Source organism: Triturus cristatus, chromosome 7 (assembly GCF_964204655.1).
Source record: "Triturus cristatus chromosome 7, aTriCri1.1, whole genome shotgun sequence".
Classification (NCBI taxonomy): Eukaryota; Metazoa; Chordata; class Amphibia; order Caudata; family Salamandridae; genus Triturus; species Triturus cristatus.
In genome coordinates this window covers 1,824,381,133-1,824,398,264 of record NC_140590.1, presented here as the reverse complement: position 1 = coordinate 1,824,398,264, position 17,132 = coordinate 1,824,381,133, and the positions used below count along the sequence as shown (strand labels likewise).

The 17,132-nt window shown below is 39.0% G+C and overlaps 2 protein-coding genes across 2 annotated transcripts in view; one reads left to right on the top strand and one right to left on the bottom strand.

Moving 5' to 3' along the window:
- The window catches only part of LOC146813296 (CD209 antigen-like protein C), a 242,709-nt gene that overhangs the window by 113,317 nt on the left and 112,260 nt on the right, over nt 1–17,132 (bottom strand). The window lies entirely within an intron of this gene.
- Nucleotides 858–7,489, top strand: LOC146813297 (uncharacterized). The gene is made up of 2 exons (XM_085614743.1): nt 858–967; nt 4,409–7,489. The coding sequence occupies exon 2, from the start codon at nt 4,451–4,453 to the stop codon at nt 6,611–6,613; it is 2,163 nt and encodes a 720-aa protein (XP_085470869.1). The 5' UTR covers nt 858–967; nt 4,409–4,450; the 3' UTR covers nt 6,614–7,489.

Sequence of the window (17,132 nt, the reverse complement as noted above, 5' to 3'; positions counted from 1 at the left end):
TCCATTTTTGCCTTTGGCATATGTTGGAAAACACAAAGGCAGTTTTAGGGAAAAGTGTAAACAGTTGTGCAAAGGTGTCCTTCATAAGCATTTCCAGACCTACCCCAGTCAAAGTGCCTAGGTCATTGCCACCACAGTGCACTATTATGAGGTCAGGGTGTTGGATTTGAATGAAGGATTTCACCAATGGCATCAATTGGTGCCACTTTAACCCTCTCTGACCAATCCATTTAATGTCTACATTTGGCAAAGCAAGGTCTCTCACCATATCTGTTTTCTCTGCAAACTTTTCACTCCAGAAGACATAGCTGTGCCCTACAATCCACACTGTGAACATCTTCAAAGGAGAACTGGATGCACTCAGGAGGTGTCTTTCAGTAGAATGGCAATATGAAAAGAAAGACAGTTTGGAAATGGAGGCATACATATTTTTTACAAAACAAAAAGAACTGATTGGCTGTTTCATACCATTCTAGAAAAAAAACTAGGCTGTATGTGAAAATTAAAAGAAGCATGTTTTGTATTGGTACAAAAAAATGTGTAACCAAAGAACAGTACTATGGATTTGCTGTTAGGTTTGAAAAGTCAAGCACTCTTGCTCTGTGGAATTGAAACATTGTGTGTCGAACTTCTGACCTAACTGCACACAGCAGTGTTCCATGAGCTGTTGCTATGGTAGCAGGCAGAAGTCAAGTTGGGGGAAGGGTACTAGGCAGAAGTCAAGTTGGGGGCAGGGTACTTTTGGAAAAGGGTTGGTTTTCAACCAATAGAAATGTGTCATTACATTTGAAAAAAAGGGGGAAGCACTGAGATTTGAAACTTACATGTATATGTGTGGAAAAATAGAGGGAAAGTTTGCCATTATCTGGTTCTGCTGAGAGGAGAGAGGTGTAGAGAACAGAGATCCTGGCTCTGATAATCTGCTGTTTGAGTGTCACATTTCTTTCACAACTAACTAATTTTAAAGGTGAGTTTACAGTTTGAGAGGGGATGTATGTGGTAACTTAAGAAATGAATAATAGAAATGGGAATTGTTTTTGTTGTAGTTACACATGGTGGTTTCATAATGTGTCAGTCTGTAAAAGTGATTTTCACTTGGCCCGAAAAAAAAAGAGCAGTAAGTGTGCTTTCAAATTGGCAAAGAAATTTCGTTTTGGCACTAATGTGAAAACATGACTCTGTGTGCATAGAAGAATTATAGGCAGAGATTTATTGCGTCTTGCTCTGGTGATTTCACAGTTGCAGTAGATGGAAAGGGGGAGCGAATTTTTGGGGGAAGAAGCAGAGGCTTAGCACACACCCATGTGCTTGCCATGTATAGTCATGCACAGTAATTAGAAGCGAGTGGGGTTTTCAGGTTTAAGTCTGTAATGCAAATACATTCAGCATCACTAAGGCTGGTTGCCCCTGCTGGAGTGTAGGCAGTCACAGAGAATACACACGGTGGTGGTCTGAAAAAAAAACAGCTTGGACATGTGCATTTAAATAAATTTAAAAAAAAGGTTTCAGAATGTGTCAGTCTGTAAAAGTGATTTCAAATTGTAAAAAGAGATTTTCACTTGGCCCGAAAAAAAAAGAGCAGTAAGTGTGCTTTCAAATTGGCAAAAAAATTTCGTTTTGGCACTAATGTGAAAACATGACTCTGTGTGCATAGAAGAATTATAGGCAGAGATTTATTGCGTCTTGCTCTGGTGATTTCACAGTTGCAGTAGATGGAAAAGAGGAGCGAATTTTTGGGGGAAGAAGCAGAGGCTTAGCACACACCCATGTGCTTGCCATGTATAGTCATGCACAGTAATTAGAAGCGAGTGGGGTTTTCAGGTTTAAGTCTGTAATGCAAATACATTCAGCATCACTAAGGCTGGTTGCCCCTGCTGGAGTGTAGGCAGTCACAGAGAATACACACGGTGGTGGTCTGAAAAAAAAACAGCTTGGACATGTGCATTTAAATAAATTTAAAAAAAAGGTTTCAGAATGTGTCAGTCTGTAAAAGTGATTTCAAATTGTAAAAAGAGATTTTCACTTGGCCCGAAAAAAAAAGAGCAGTAAGTGTGCTTTCAAATTGGCAAAGAAATTTCGTTTTGGCACTAATGTGAAAACATGACTCTGTGTGCATAGAAGAATTATAGGCAGAGATTTATTGCGTCTTGCTCTGGTGATTTCACAGTTGCAGTAGATGGAAAGGGGGAGCGAATTTTTGGGGAAAGAAGCAGAGGCTTAGCACACACCCATGTGCTTGCCATGTATAGTCATGCACAGTAATTAGAAGCGAGTGGGGTTTTCAGGTTTAAGTCTGTAATGCAAATACATTCAGCATCACTAAGGCTGGTTGCCCCTGCTGGAGTGTAGGCAGTCACAGAGAATACACACGGTGGTGGTCTGAAAAAAAAACAGCTTGGACATGTGCATTTAAATAAATTTTAAAAAAAGGTTTCAGAATGTGTCAGTCTGTAAAAGTGATTTCAAATTGTAAAAAGAGATTTTCACTTGGCCCGAAAAAAAAAGAGCAGTAAGTGTGCTTTCAAATTGGCAAAGAAATTTCGTTTTGGCACTAATGTGAAAACATGACTCTGTGTGCATAGAAGAATTATAGGCAGAGATTTATTGCGTCTTGCTCTGGTGATTTCACAGTTGCAGTAGATGGAAAGGGGGAGCGAATTTTTGGGGGAAGAAGCAGAGGCTTAGCACACACCCATGTGCTTGCCATGTATAGTCATGCACAGTAATTAGAAGCGAGTGGGGTTTTCAGGTTTAAGTCTGTAATGCAAATACATTCAGCATCACTAAGGCTGGTTGCCCCTGCTGGAGTGTAGGCAGTCACAGAGAATACACACGGTGGTGGTCTGAAAAAAAAACAGCTTGGACATGTGCATTTAAATAAATTTAAAAATAAAGGATTCAGAATGTGTCAGTCTGTAAAAGTGATTTCAAATTGTAAAAAGAGATTTTCACTTGGCCCGAAAAAAAAAGAGCAGTAAGTGTGCTTTCAAATTGGCAAAGAAATTTCGTTTTGGCACTAATGTGAAAACATGACTCTGTGTGCATAGAAGAATTATAGGCAGAGATTTATTGCGTCTTGCTCTGGTGATTTCACAGTTGCAGTAGATGGAAAAGAGGAGCGAATTTTTGGGGGAAGAAGCAGAGGCTTAGCACACACCCATGTGCTTGCCATGTATAGTCATGCACAGTAATTAGAAGCGAGTGGGGTTTTCAGGTTTAAGTCTGTAATGCAAATACATTCAGCATCACTAAGGCTGGTTGCCCCTGCTGGAGTGTAGGCAGTCACAGAGAATACACACGGTGGTGGTCTGAAAAAAAAACAGCTTGGACATGTGCATTTAAATAAATTTAAAAAAAAGGTTTCAGAATGTGTCAGTCTGTAAAAGTGATTTCAAATTGTAAAAAGAGATTTTCACTTGGCCCGAAAAAAAAAGAGCAGTAAGTGTGCTTTCAAATTGGCAAAGAAATTTCGTTTTGGCACTAATGTGAAAACATGACTCTGTGTGCATAGAAGAATTATAGGCAGAGATTTATTGCGTCTTGCTCTGGTGATTTCACAGTTGCAGTAGATGGAAAGGGGGAGCGAATTTTTGGGGGAAGAAGCAGAGGCTTAGCACACACCCATGTGCTTGCCATGTATAGTCATGCACAGTAATTAGAAACGAGTGGGGTTTTCAGGTTTAAGTCTGTAATGCAAATACATTCAGCATCACTAAGGCTGGTTGCCCCTGCTGGAGTGTAGGCAGTCACAGAGAATACACACGGTGGTGGTCTGAAAAAAAAACAGCTTGGACATGTGCATTTAAATAAATTTAAAAAAAAGGTTTCAGAATGTGTCAGTCTGTAAAAGTGATTTCAAATTGTAAAAAGAGATTTTCACTTGGCCCGAAAAAAAAAGAGCAGTAAGTGTGCTTTCAAATTGGCAAAGAAATTTCGTTTTGGCACTAATGTGAAAACATGACTCTGTGTGCATAGAAGAATTATAGGCAGAGATTTATTGCGTCTTGCTCTGGTGATTTCACAGTTGCAGTAGATGGAAAGGGGGAGCGATTTTTTGGGGGAAGAAGCAGAGGCTTAGCACACACCCATGTGCTTGCCATGTATAGTCATGCACAGTAATTAGAAGCGAGTGGGGTTTTCAGGTTTAAGTCTGTAATGCAAATACATTCAGCATCACTAAGGCTGGTTGCCCCTGCTGGAGTGTAGGCAGTCACAGAGAATACACATGGTGGTGGTCTGAAAAAACAGCTTGGTTTCATAATGTGACAGTTTGTAAAAGAGATTTTCACTTGCCCAAAAAAAAGAGCAGTTTGTGTGCATTCAAATTGGCAAAGAAATTTCGTTTTGTGACTATTGTGAAAAGAAATGTAGTAATATATTTAAATACAATAAAGGATTTTTTTTTTAGTTTTTTTCAGGTATTACTGAAGAACAGTGAACAAAATTTAAGATGCCTACAAAATCTCGAGTTCAAAAAACGCTAAAAAAAAAACTATATTTGAAGACAACTGGAGGACCAAAGTTAGTAGAAGATGCTGATGTTGGGAAAAAGAAAAAATCTTCTGGTAAGCAAAAAAAACAATTTCTAAACAAAATATTCAAAACAAAGAAAAATGTACAAAATGTCTGTTCTCGGAAAAATGTAATAAAAAATAGAGAACAGCAAAAAATTGAGAATTTAGTTAATGCAAATATACCTTCTGCAATTGAAAAGTTTAACATAAACAGAAAAACAGCATTTAAAGAGATACGTAGAAAAATGTTTCAGAGAAGAGTTATGTCCAATTTGATAAAGGATATAAAGAAATATAAGCAAAAGGCTAAATATTACAAGAGAAAAAAAGAAATTGAAGCCATTGCAGCAAAAGCATTAGAATTAAAAAGGAAACTATTCATATTAATTTTGAATAGGATGCGTACATTAGATAAAATGGTTAATGTACTGAAATCACAAAGCAAAAGCAAAAGAGTAGTGAACAGAACAAACTTTTGTAAAGTGTTTTTAGGAAAGTGGATGCATAGTTCAAGTAGTGAACCTTTTTTTAATGAAGAGAGCTATTTTCAAAGTAATAGTTTGCTGCATGCAGTTGACACCAGAGGTCGTTCATACGAAGTAAAAAATGGTTGCATAATGGAGAAGGAGATAATGGTTCCAAGAGATGAGGTACAAGTGATGGCAGATGAGGCAATGGGGAGAGGTCCTAAAGCCCCAGTGTACACTTGGAATTGTAGTAGTATTTGCACTGTGCGTCAGGAATCTATTGACAGATTTCGAGAGTTTCTAAGAGAATATAGTAAAAAAAGTGTAAAACAAAAGATTAAGGTGCTTCAAAGTCTGGATCCAGGCAGAGTGAGAGAGAATACTGGTTTGCAGGGTCATTCTCTTGCTTGTCTATCTAGAAAAGTGTGCAATAGTGTTTTCCATCATTTTAGGATGCTGGCTGTTCATCATACTGAAATGAGAAAGTTTGTGAGACGGTTGTATTTTGCCAAAAGTCCAGCAATAAAGTTAAATGAATTGAATAGGGCTCTGTTCCGAGGAACGGTATCAGATGTAGAAAAGGTTGTTGATGAAATTCAGTTTTGTTACTTTGGTCCTGAACAAAACAGTGCAGAGAAGGACACAGTAAATGAGGCAGAAGTGGAAGAGAATGTAGAACCTTGTGTAAGTAAGACATTTAATGATCACATAACAAAATTTGCAATAATCTCTAATGAAAGACCAAATGTTACTTGTATTTGTTGCCGCAGAACTCATTATAGAAAACAAACTAGGAATGTTGATCTCTACAGAAAGAGTGAAAATGAAGATAATTATAAGTGGATGGATTTTGCCACATATATATTTCTTGAAAATTGTTTTGAATTGGGTGAAGATCAGCGTATTTGTAAGTACTGCTACAACAAGTTAGAGGAAAATAGAATGCCGACCAGAGCTGTACATAATAATTTAGAATTGGATGTTATTCCTGCTGAACTTTCTGAATTAAATACATATGAGTCTATACTCATTCAATGTGTTCATCCGTTCCAGACCATAGTACGTATGGAGCCCAAAACTGGTAAATTACCTCCTTCAGATTTACTGAGAGGTTTAAAAGGTAGAGTGGTGTATTTGCCCTTGGATTTGAAAAAAAATATGGAAACTATTGATGCGGATACTTTGGAAACTGAACCATTAATTATTCTGGTTAATGGTGTACCTACAAAGAATAAGAAGATTTGGCAGGAGCTGGTAGATGTGCGGAAAGTACAAAGAGCAAATTTGTATTTGAAAAAAAATAACAAATGGTATGAATCAATTTATATAGAAGAAGAAGAAGAAGAAGAAGAAGATTTACAAGGAGACACAGAAACACCAACTGGACAAATTGAAAAAGTGGACAAGTCAAAGGAAGAAGAAATTTATGAACATTTTAGCATACATCCTCTCCATTCGAAAGAAGTTATGGGAGACAATATTGATCTCTTTCAGATGAAGAAAGCAAAAGGAAATCCCGTGAGTGTATGGGAGGAGAGCTTGGAAGCTCGATGTTTTCCCCAGCTGTTTCCTAAAGGAAAAGGAGGACGATACGATGAACGTCCAGAACAGATTCCAGCTTCAGAGTATTGAACTACAAGACTATATGCTGAAGATCCCAGATTTCGACAAAGTATTCCTTATTTGTTCCATCTTTTATTTGAAAGCGACTTGTCTGCACTGTCTTATGCAGTAAATCACATTTTAAAAAGTGGAGTACATTTACAAAATGTGTCTGCTAAGGATTTTATGGAGAAAGTGCAGCACCGAGATGATCATTTGGAAACACAACTGATCAATCTGATGGCTTGTCAGCGTGGGACAAATGAATATTGGTACCGACGCCATGGTGAACTAAAATGCATGTTACGCAATTTAGGAACACCAACATGGTTCCTTACCCTAAGCTGTGCCGAGTACGCTTGGGATGATTTACTGGATTTTCTACGAGAGGCCAATTCAAACATTAAAAACATCGAATACAAGACAGCAGGAGAACTGTGCTCATTGGATCCGGTTAATGTTTGCAGATATTTCAATCATAGATTTGAGGCTATGATGTCCTTCATCTGCAATAAAAAAAATCCACCCCTTGGAGAAGTAGTGGATTTCTTTTGGAGAAAAGAGTACCAGGCAAGAGGTGCTCCTCATATTCATATGCTGCTGTGGATCAAGGATGCCCCAAAGTTTGGAACAGATACTGATGAAGCAGTGTTATCTTACATTGAAGAATATGCAACATGTGCTATACCTAAAAGCACAGAAGAGAACAAGTTAAAGGAGCAAGTTCTACGTTTCCAAAGTCATCGGTGTGGAAAATACTGTCGACGGAAATACAAGAGCAAAGAAAAATACTACACTAAATGTCGATTTGGATTTCCTAGACCTGTTCTTACAAATGGAAGAGTCAACAGTTTTATGTCAGCTGTGAGACATACTATCACAAGAAAATCACCTAAGAATACCTACAACCTTAAAAGAAAAGAAGAATCAAAAAATATAAATGACTACAACCCAGTCATTTTATCCATGTGGAACGCTAACATGGATATACAGTATGTTGCTGACAATTCCATTGCTGTTGCTCGATATGTAACGTCTTACATTACGAAATCAGAAAAAACAGAATTGAAGGAAATGTGGGAAGAGATTTCTCACGAGAAGACTGTCAGTAAGAAGCTGTACAGTTTCAGTTTGAAGATGTTATCGCATCGAGAAATTGGATCCTACGAATGTTCAGATAGGTTATCTTCTGCAAGTCTCTACTCGAAGTCAAGAAGAATAATTTGGGCAAGTTTAGGCCTTGCAGCAATGAGAAATCGGGTACTGAAATCTGTTGGAGAAATTGAATATTTGGCTGAGAATGACCCAGAAAGTACAGACATATTGAAAACAAACATGTTGGACACATATTATCCCAAGAGAAGTCATCATCTGGAGAACATGTGTCTCTATGAAGTGTTACAGAACTACATTTATTCACGGAAAGCTGCAGAAGACATCAACAGTGGAAAATATAAAGTTGTTGGTGAAGAAGGATGTTTGGTGAAGCAAACCAAAGGAAGTTTGATAAATCACCGGAAGCTGAGTTGCGACACTACCGACAAGAAAGAATTTTACTACTTGGCTCTTTTACAGTTGTTTAAACCATGGCGTACAGAGGATGAACTACTGGGAGAATTCCAGAGCTATGAAGATTCTTTTAATGCTTGCAAAGACAGCATACAATGCAGTACATTCTCAACTTATCTGCAAATGTTAAATGAAGAAATTGAACAGGAAACTACAATTGCAGCAGAAATAGCTAGAGACAGTTCTCAGGACAGCCAAAGTTCAGGAACACACAGTCAAGATCCCCTAGGACAACCAATCGTTGAAAATGAAGCATCAATAGCCATGAATGAAGTGGAAACGGCTATGAATCAAGCTCAAGAAGAATTTATAGACTTAGAAAATTTGGAAAGACAACTGAATCAAGAGCAGCAACAAATTTATGAAGAGATCAAAAACAAAATTGATCACGGATTTCTACATATCAAAAAAGAGTGCTCATGCACATCATTTCATCCAATCAGGATGTATGTAAGCGGACAAGCTGGCACTGGAAAAAGTTTCCTAATTAAAGTCATCAGAAGCTACCTAAAGCAAAAAACGGATTCTACTTTGTCTTGTGTGGTTACTGCTCCAACTGGGTTAGCAGCATATAACATAAAAGGAATCACCTTACATCGTTTGCTAATGTTACCAGTGGAGCATGAGAACAAAATACAATTCAACGAGCTAACTGGAGAAGCATCCTTGGAAGTTTCACGAGTATTGAAGAAGATGCAAGTTCTCATTATTGATGAGGTGAGCATGGTATCAAACTTAATGCTTGCCTTTGTGCATTTAAGAATGCAGCAAATTTTGAAGACAGACTATGACGTGTTATTTGGTGGAAAACACGTCATAGTTTTTGGGGATCTTTTGCAACTTACTCCAGTTAAAGGACAACCAGTGTTTAATACTGTGACACATGAAGACACAAAGAAGTCATTGGGAAGCATTGGAAATACAAATATTTGGTCCTTCTTTGAGTACAAGGAACTTACAACTAATATGAGGCAAGCAAACGATGAAGAATATGGAAGTATTCTGAAAGATATCAGGATTGGACTACTCACAGATGTTGGGAAAAAAGCATTACAGAGTCGGCTGCTACATAATTTATTTCCAAAGGAAGAAATAGTTGCAGAGAAAATATACAAGAATATTGCAGAAAACAAAAGTGTCATCTGCTTAATGCCAACTCTACGTGAATGCTCAATATTTAATGAGGAGCTTTTGAAATTGGAAAAGGAAGACATCAGGAAATTGGAAGCAGTGGACAAAATTGAGGATGGAAGAATTACAGTCACAGTAAAAGGCAAACTGAAAAATAAATTGGACTCACTAGAGAAGAACATCTCCAAAACAGCAGGATTAGAAAAAAATCTTTATGTTTGCATGAACTGTAGAGTGTTTTTAAGGAGAAATTTGGATGTTGAGAAAGGCTTAGTGAATGGAGCGATGGGAAGAGTTGTGGGTTTTATTAATTATCAGAAAAAAGAAGGAATTGAATGTTTACAGATAAAATTTGATCAGATAGAGGAAGTTAAAGACATTTGTCGTTGTTCAGTTCGTTTCATGCTTGTGAAAGACTTATATGTACGTAGGAAGCAGTTTCCGTTTTCACTAGCATATGCTGTAACTATCCACAAGTCTCAAGGATTGACTGTAGATTGTGCATTTGTGAACATTGGTTCAACTGTGTTCAAAGAAGGTATGGCATATGTAGCTTTGTCACGAGTCAAAACATTATCAGGTTTATTCATGATAGACTTTGATGACTCAAAAGTTAGTGCTGATACAAACTGTGTAAAGGAGTATAATAGATTAAGAAGAAGCTATGCTCCTCATTTAGGTCAGTATCCTGTGTTGGAGAAACGTGTAGTTTCTCGTAAAAGGAGAAATGAGAATATCTGTAATGAAGATGTAGAGAAGAGGAAAAAAAAGAGGAGTGATGTAATTGCAAGCAAAAAAAATAAGGAAAATGAAGAACAGGTTGTAGGATGTCATTTTGAAAATAGCTCTGGTGTCAACTGCTACGCTAATGTAGTGCTGAATGTTGCATTTTATCTGGAAAGTTTGCAAGAGCAGATAATAGTAAATCAGGGAAAAAGATTCTGTTCAGAGCTCAGTCTCCTTTTTCAAAAGCTGAGTAAAGATAAAACTCAAATAGAAAGTGCTACTGAAATTAGAAAACTTTTAGATGTATGTTCAGGACGAACACAGTTTTCTCAAAATGAACAGCAAGATGCACACGAATTTTTGATGTATTTTCTTCAGGTAGTGGAAGAAGAAGGAGTTCCCATTGACATTTTTTTTGGTCTCTCTTATAAATGGGAACATAGTTGTGATAATTGTTATAATATATGTGGCTCTATTGTTGATAATGAAAGGTTTATTTATTTGACATTGCCAGAGAGTAAAACAGTCACTTTTGCAAAATTAGTTAAAGATGCTAATCATAGCATGAAATGTGGTGAGTGTAATTCTGACATGTTTTCAACATTAATTTTAAGGGAATACGGACAGTATGTAATTTTAATGATGCAACGATGTAGAGCTGATGGATCAAAATTGGATACTTTAATAAAGAAGTTTACAGGACAGCAATTATCAATTTCAGGAAAAACTTTTGTAACTGTTGCAATAATTTTCCATGATGGACCTACTGTTACTTCTGGACATTACACAGTTTATCTAAAATGTGAAAAAGGCTGGACACTGTGTAATGATTCCCAATTGATTTTCAAACAACGTTTGCCTTTTGATTTAGCAAATTCCTATCTAATCTTCCTGAAACCTAAATTTTAGAGAGATTTGGCAAGATCTGGACAAAATAATTTTACCATTTTACTGGATTACCATTGCAATTTTGTAGAAAAAAGATTTTTAAAATTATCATTTGGCCTAAAGGAAAGATAACCAATTGTAATGTGGACTTTTTTAAATTTTAATGCAATTTTCAAAAACCAATAATTTAGAGATAATCGGTAACTTCTGCACATTTTAAATTATGGAATGCTATTGGACTGCCATTGGAAATTTTTTCAAAAATGATTTAAAAAATTACTATTTGGCCATGTGGAAAAGTAAGCAATTCTATTGTGGACTAAATAAATTATTCAAAAAATTTTCGTGAACCAAAATGTTACAGAGAATTGGTGAGATCTGGACAGATTAAACTTTAGAATTTTAATGGTTTTCCCTTGGAAATTTATTCCAGGAAAAAAAAAAAAATACTATTTGGCCTAAAGGAAATAAAATCAGATGTATTTTGGAGTTATTTGAGATATAATATTGTGATTATACTTCTGAAACAAACATATCAGACGGTATTTTAAAGAAAAAAGTATTGTTTTTAGATGATATTTTTTTAGAATAATATGCATTTCTGTAATGATAAGTTTAAGTGAGAAGACATTCTGGGCTTTTTTAATACAATCTTTGTGATTGTTAATTTTTTTTGCCCGCTGTAAAATGATGAATGCAATTGCTTTCACAATTAATAGTGAAATGCAATATATTCTGAAAACAGCAAAAATAAGGCAAAAATATTTTTTTGTAAAAAATGTAAATATGTGTATTGTATTATAAAATGGATAAAAAATATTAATACTTTTTTCTTTATTTTCAGATCGATATAGAAAATTTTCGGAAACTACAACCATTTTAAAAACTATTTTTTAAAAAAACAAATGAATAAATATTTTTTTGAGTGAGTATGGTAAGTTAAAAATAAAAATTGTAGTCTCTCAAGGACTTTGTAATGAGATAAATGATTTTTAGTGTTTTTTTTTAAAAAATAAAAAAAAGGTACGCTTACCGTACGCGTACGGTAAAAAAAAAAAAAAAAGTTTTTAAAAAAAAAGAAAAAAAAAGATGAAAGATAAGGTTGGCTCTTAAAAGAACCGTTGTGTTCATGCAGGGACAGAGGAAAGAAAGATTGGGAATATTAGACGGTACGACAAGTGTGCTGATCTATTTTACTGTTCACCAGGGAAACACTGGTCTCCCTATAAGTAATTAGATCGTGACAAGTGGCGCACCGTACTTCAACCCTCGCAAACCGAGGGTTAATTTCCAGAGGGCCAGCAAAAGGAGATTCTCCCCCCACAGATGAAGGGCTCACCTGACCTGCAGAAGAAGGAGTCTGCCCTGCAGATGATGGTCCAGGCTGAGCTGCTGTGGATGTACTGGCTCGTCTTTCTGAAGAGTTACCTCCAAAAAGATGACCATGTGTCCTTCTGTGTACTTCCTGGAGGTGTCTCTTCATGGTGTGATTCCCAAAGGAATACTTCCTGTTAGGATTACCTCTAGAAAGTACACGCTTACACAGCTTGCAAGTAACTAAGGGTGCATTCACCTTTTGCTGGCCTTCTGGAAAAGTAAAATAATCCCAAACATAAGAAGGCTTTACTTTCCTCGCTCTCTGCCTCAAGACAGTGCTGCTGGTGCTAGCCTCACTCTCAGAAGAGCTCTGCTGTTCTGCCATCGTATCCCAAAGACAAACCAGCTCCTTCTCCCAAGGGATCACAAGCAGAAATGAGGGGAATGGGTGTGGTGTAGGAGAGTTCTAGAACTGAAAGTAGTTTCAACCAATCAAAAGTTGTGTTTCAAGATCACATGACCTACCGTACGCTTACGGTACGCTTACGGTACGCTTACGGCAAAAAGTACGCGTGCGCGTAAAAAAGACACGCGCTTGCGCGCATGCGCATAACAGTCACTCCCCGGCACTTCCGCGTAACGTACGCGTGTTGCGTAAGCGCGCACGCGTCCCACGCGCAGTACGCGCGGCTACGCAAAGTACGTAACTATACGCAAGCAGCGTAGATAGATTACGGGCGTTGCGTAAACCGTACGCTTACCGTGAGCTTACGGTACGCGTACTATAAAAAAAAATTAAAAAAAAAAAAAAAAACTGGAAATAAATTTTACATGTTTATTTTAAAAAATATATATAAAAAAAATATTTAAGGATTTTAAAAATTTAAGCATAGTCTTTATAAAAGATAAGAAAATTAAATTAAAAATATGTTTGAAAAAAATGAAGAATAAAAAAAAAAATAGCATTTAAAAAACCTTGCAAATTCACTGAAAAAACCATGGGTTTCACACACGTTATAGTTAGGAATTAGCATTTAAAAAACCTTGCAAATTCACTGAAAAAACCATGGGTTTCACACACGTTATAGTTAGGAATTAGCATTTAAAAAACCTTAGAAATTCACTGAAAAAACCATAGGTTTCACACACGTTATAGTTAGGAATTAGCATTTAAAAAACCTTAGAAATTCAGTGAAAAAACCATAGGTTTCACACATGTTATAGTTAGCTGGACATTTTACTCGTAAAAAACCAATGAAATTGCCCCGTTATAGTTAGTTCAGCTAACTATAACTCGCGCGCCCGCAATGCACTGCTGATGACGTCACATATTACATCACTCATGACATGGTCAGTGACATCACTCATGACATCACTGATGACATCTCAAATGACATCACTGATGACATCACTGATGACATCATCCAGTGAATGTGTGTTTTTCTGAAAATTAAATATGTTTTATATATGTGTATCTCAAGGTCGATGGAAGAATAAATGGGTATATAAGTGTCTAAATGGATGATTTGTTTTTGAAAAATTGATTGTGTTACTGACTGATTAAGTGTATCTCTCACTTTGTGTATAAGTGGCTGCATGGGTTGGTGAGTAGCTACATGGGTGTCTATATAGGTTATTAGTTGTTTTTTTGAGTATCAGTCTGAGTGTCTGTATGGTACGGTGGGGGGTATTACGTAGTGCATAGATGCATGAATGAGTGACTCACTGTTTGTATGTGTTGAAGACAGCATGTGTGCAGGACTGTATGGGTGGATGAGTGTGTGTATGGGTGTGTTAGTGAGTGAATGACTGTCTCAATAGTGTCTTCAGGAGTAACTACATATGTTTTTAACAGTATATGTGACTATTGGTGTATATATGTGAGTATATGTGAGAGGGAGAGATTGAAAGAGTTCCTGTATGAATAAGTATGTGTTTCTATAAGTGATTGTTTAAAAGACTAAGTATGTGTAAGTTTCCGTAGAAGTAAGTATGGTGGTGTGTGTATTACTGTATATGCAAGTAAATGTATGTTTTATTCTTTATTAGCATGAGTGACTATGTGTGTGAGTAACTCTATGGATGAGTGGCATTGTGTAACAGGATGTATAGATGTATGAGTACATATGATGAGTGAGTACATGTATGAGTGACTGTATAGGACTGTTGGTGAATGAGTGGATGTGTATGTGGATCTTAGAATTACTGAAGAGGTTGTTGTAACTGGTATTGGTATGTCCATTGTTTTGAAATTTTTAGTCTCTATTTTTGAATGTGTGTATCAAAGCTTATATTAAGGTGAGAGGAGGTCTGCCACTCTATCACAAGGATGATGTCATCAGTGATGTCATCAGTGATGTCATTTGAGATGTCATCAGTGATGTCATGAGTGATGTCACTGACCATGTCATGAGTGATGTAATATGTGACGTCATCAGCAGTGCATTGCGGGCGCGCGAGTTATAGTTAGCTGAACTAACTATAACGGGGCAATTTCATTGGTTTTTTACGAGTAAAATGTCCAGCTAACTATAACATGTGTGAAACCTATGGTTTTTTCACTGAATATATATATATATATATATATATATTATCTACTGGCGGTCACCAGTAGATATTTATAGTTAGGACCTAGTTTCCATAGGAAAAGCATTTTTTGTTTTCCCAATATGGGGAGCCAGCGGGACCGTGGGGGGATTGGGGCCCCCCCATGGTACCCAAAGGAGAGGGCCAGCCCCGGGGGATGGGGTCCCCAGGGCTATAAGTGGCCCCCCTCCTCAAAATTAAATAAAAAACAAAGGCCGGCCCCGGGGGATGGGGTCCCTGGGGCCATAAATGCCAAAGGAGGGGGACAAGGCAGCCCCCCTCCAAAAAGACAAAGATTTTAAAAATTGGCCTCGCCCCGGGGGAAGGGGTCCCCGGGGCAGATTATGGCCTTGGAAGGGGGGCCACACGGCCGACTTCCCAATTTTTTTAATTAAAAAATAAATTTGGGGGCAGACCCTGGGGGATGGGGTCCCCAGGGCCAAGAATATTAGGAAAAGAAGGGGGGCAACACAGTTTTTTGGCACATACTGGAGGTACCTGGTGGGCTAGTTGGCCCCCAGGGACCCTCAGGATTGAGGAAGAATTAATTCTTCAACTTAAAACGTGCCAAAGGGCGAGTTTGCAGACATGTCACCTCAGGCCACGCCCCCTTCCTTCACCATTGTGAAAACGTGCCCCGTGCCGAGCTGTAAGTTGGTGAATTAATTCTCTTTTAATACTGAGGGTCTATGAGGGCCAACTAGACCAACAGGTATCTCCAGTATGTGCCAGGGAGCTGCATTGCAGACAGGTGTTCAGAGGCCACGCCACTTTTTACACCTCTCTGCAATGCTGCTCTGTGGTGCTTACTGGAGGTACCTAGTGGGCTAGTTTGACCCTAGTGACCCTTAGGATTCAAGGGGATTTAATCTTTCAACTTAGAACGGCCACAAGACGCGTTTACACAATGGTGAAGGGAGGGTGCGGGGCCTGAGGTGACGTGTGCAAACACACCCTGTGGCGCGTTTTAAGTTGGGGAAATAATTCCCCTTCAATCCAGAGGGACCCTGGGGGCCAACTAGCCCACCAGGTGCTTCCAGTAAGCACCACTGCCCTGCGTTGCAGAGAGGTGGTGCTGTCCGTACCCCTCTTTACACCTGTCTGCAATGGCGCTTACTGGAGGTGCCTAGTGGGCTAATTTGACCCTATGGACCCTCAGGATTCAAGGGGACTTAATCTCCTAACTTAAAATGACCGCAGGGCGTGTTTACACAGCGGGGAAGGGAGGGGACAGGCCTGAGGTGACATGTGCAAATGCCCTGTGGCGTGTTCTTAGTTGGGGAAATAATTCCCCTTCAGTTTTGAGGGCATCTGGGGGCCAACTAGCCCACCAGGTGCTTCAAGTAAGCACTACTGCGTTGCGTTGCAGAGAGGTGGTCTAGGCCGTACCCGTTTTTACACCTCTCTGCAATGCAGCTATGTAGCGCTTACTGGAGGTACCTAGTGGGCTAGTTGGACCTTAGGGACCCACAGGATTCAAGGGGAATTAATCTGACAACTTAAAACGGCCACAGGGCGCGTTTACACAGTGCGGAAGGGAGGGGACAGGGCCTGAGGTGACGTGTGCAAACATACCCTGTGGCGTGTTTTAAGTTGGGGAAATAATTCCCCTTCAATCTTGAAGGCCCTTGGGGGCCAACTAGCTCACCAGGAGCTTCCAGTAAGCGCCACTGCGCTGCGTTGCAGAGAGGTGGACTGGGCCATGCCTCTTTTTACATCTCTTTGCAATCCAGCTCTGTGGCGCTTACTGGAGGTACCTAGTGGGCTAGTTGGATCCTAGGGACCCTCAGGATTCAAGGGGACTTAATCTCCCAACTTAAAATGGCCACAGGGCATGTTTGCACAGTGGTGAAGGGAGGGGACGAGGCCTGAGGTGATGTGTGCAAACACGCCCAATGGCGTGTTTTAACTCGTTCCGTGCTCATGACGGAACCACGCCGTCATGAGCCACGGTTGCCGTGTGCTCAGGACGGAGTGGTTCCGTCATGCTGCGGCCGTTGGCGGCCGCGCCGCCCACGTGGCGCTAATTCCCCGCCTGTGCGGGCGATTAGCGCTGTGGGCGGAGTCATGACGGAACCACTCCGTCATGAGCACAGCCCAACAGTGGCTCATGACGGAGTGGCTCCGTCATGAGCACCGCGCCACCGCGCTGCCCCCCCCCGCACCCTCCAGCGCTGCTGCAGAATTTCCGCCGCAGCGAAGGGGTTAAGAGGTAGTTTTAATCCCCCTGTCCTATTATATACTAGGAGGTCATGCTAATCACAGGGAGACTCCAACTCATAGTGTTTCCTAGTGTTGAAGGTGTTTTCACTGTATTCTAAGTGTCTTTTAA

Bases quoted from the DNA above. Each gene is read 5' to 3' on its own strand.
- LOC146813297 (XM_085614743.1), top strand. From the start codon at position 4,451: ATGCCTACAAAATCTCGAGTTCAAAAAACGCTAAAAAAAAAACTATAT.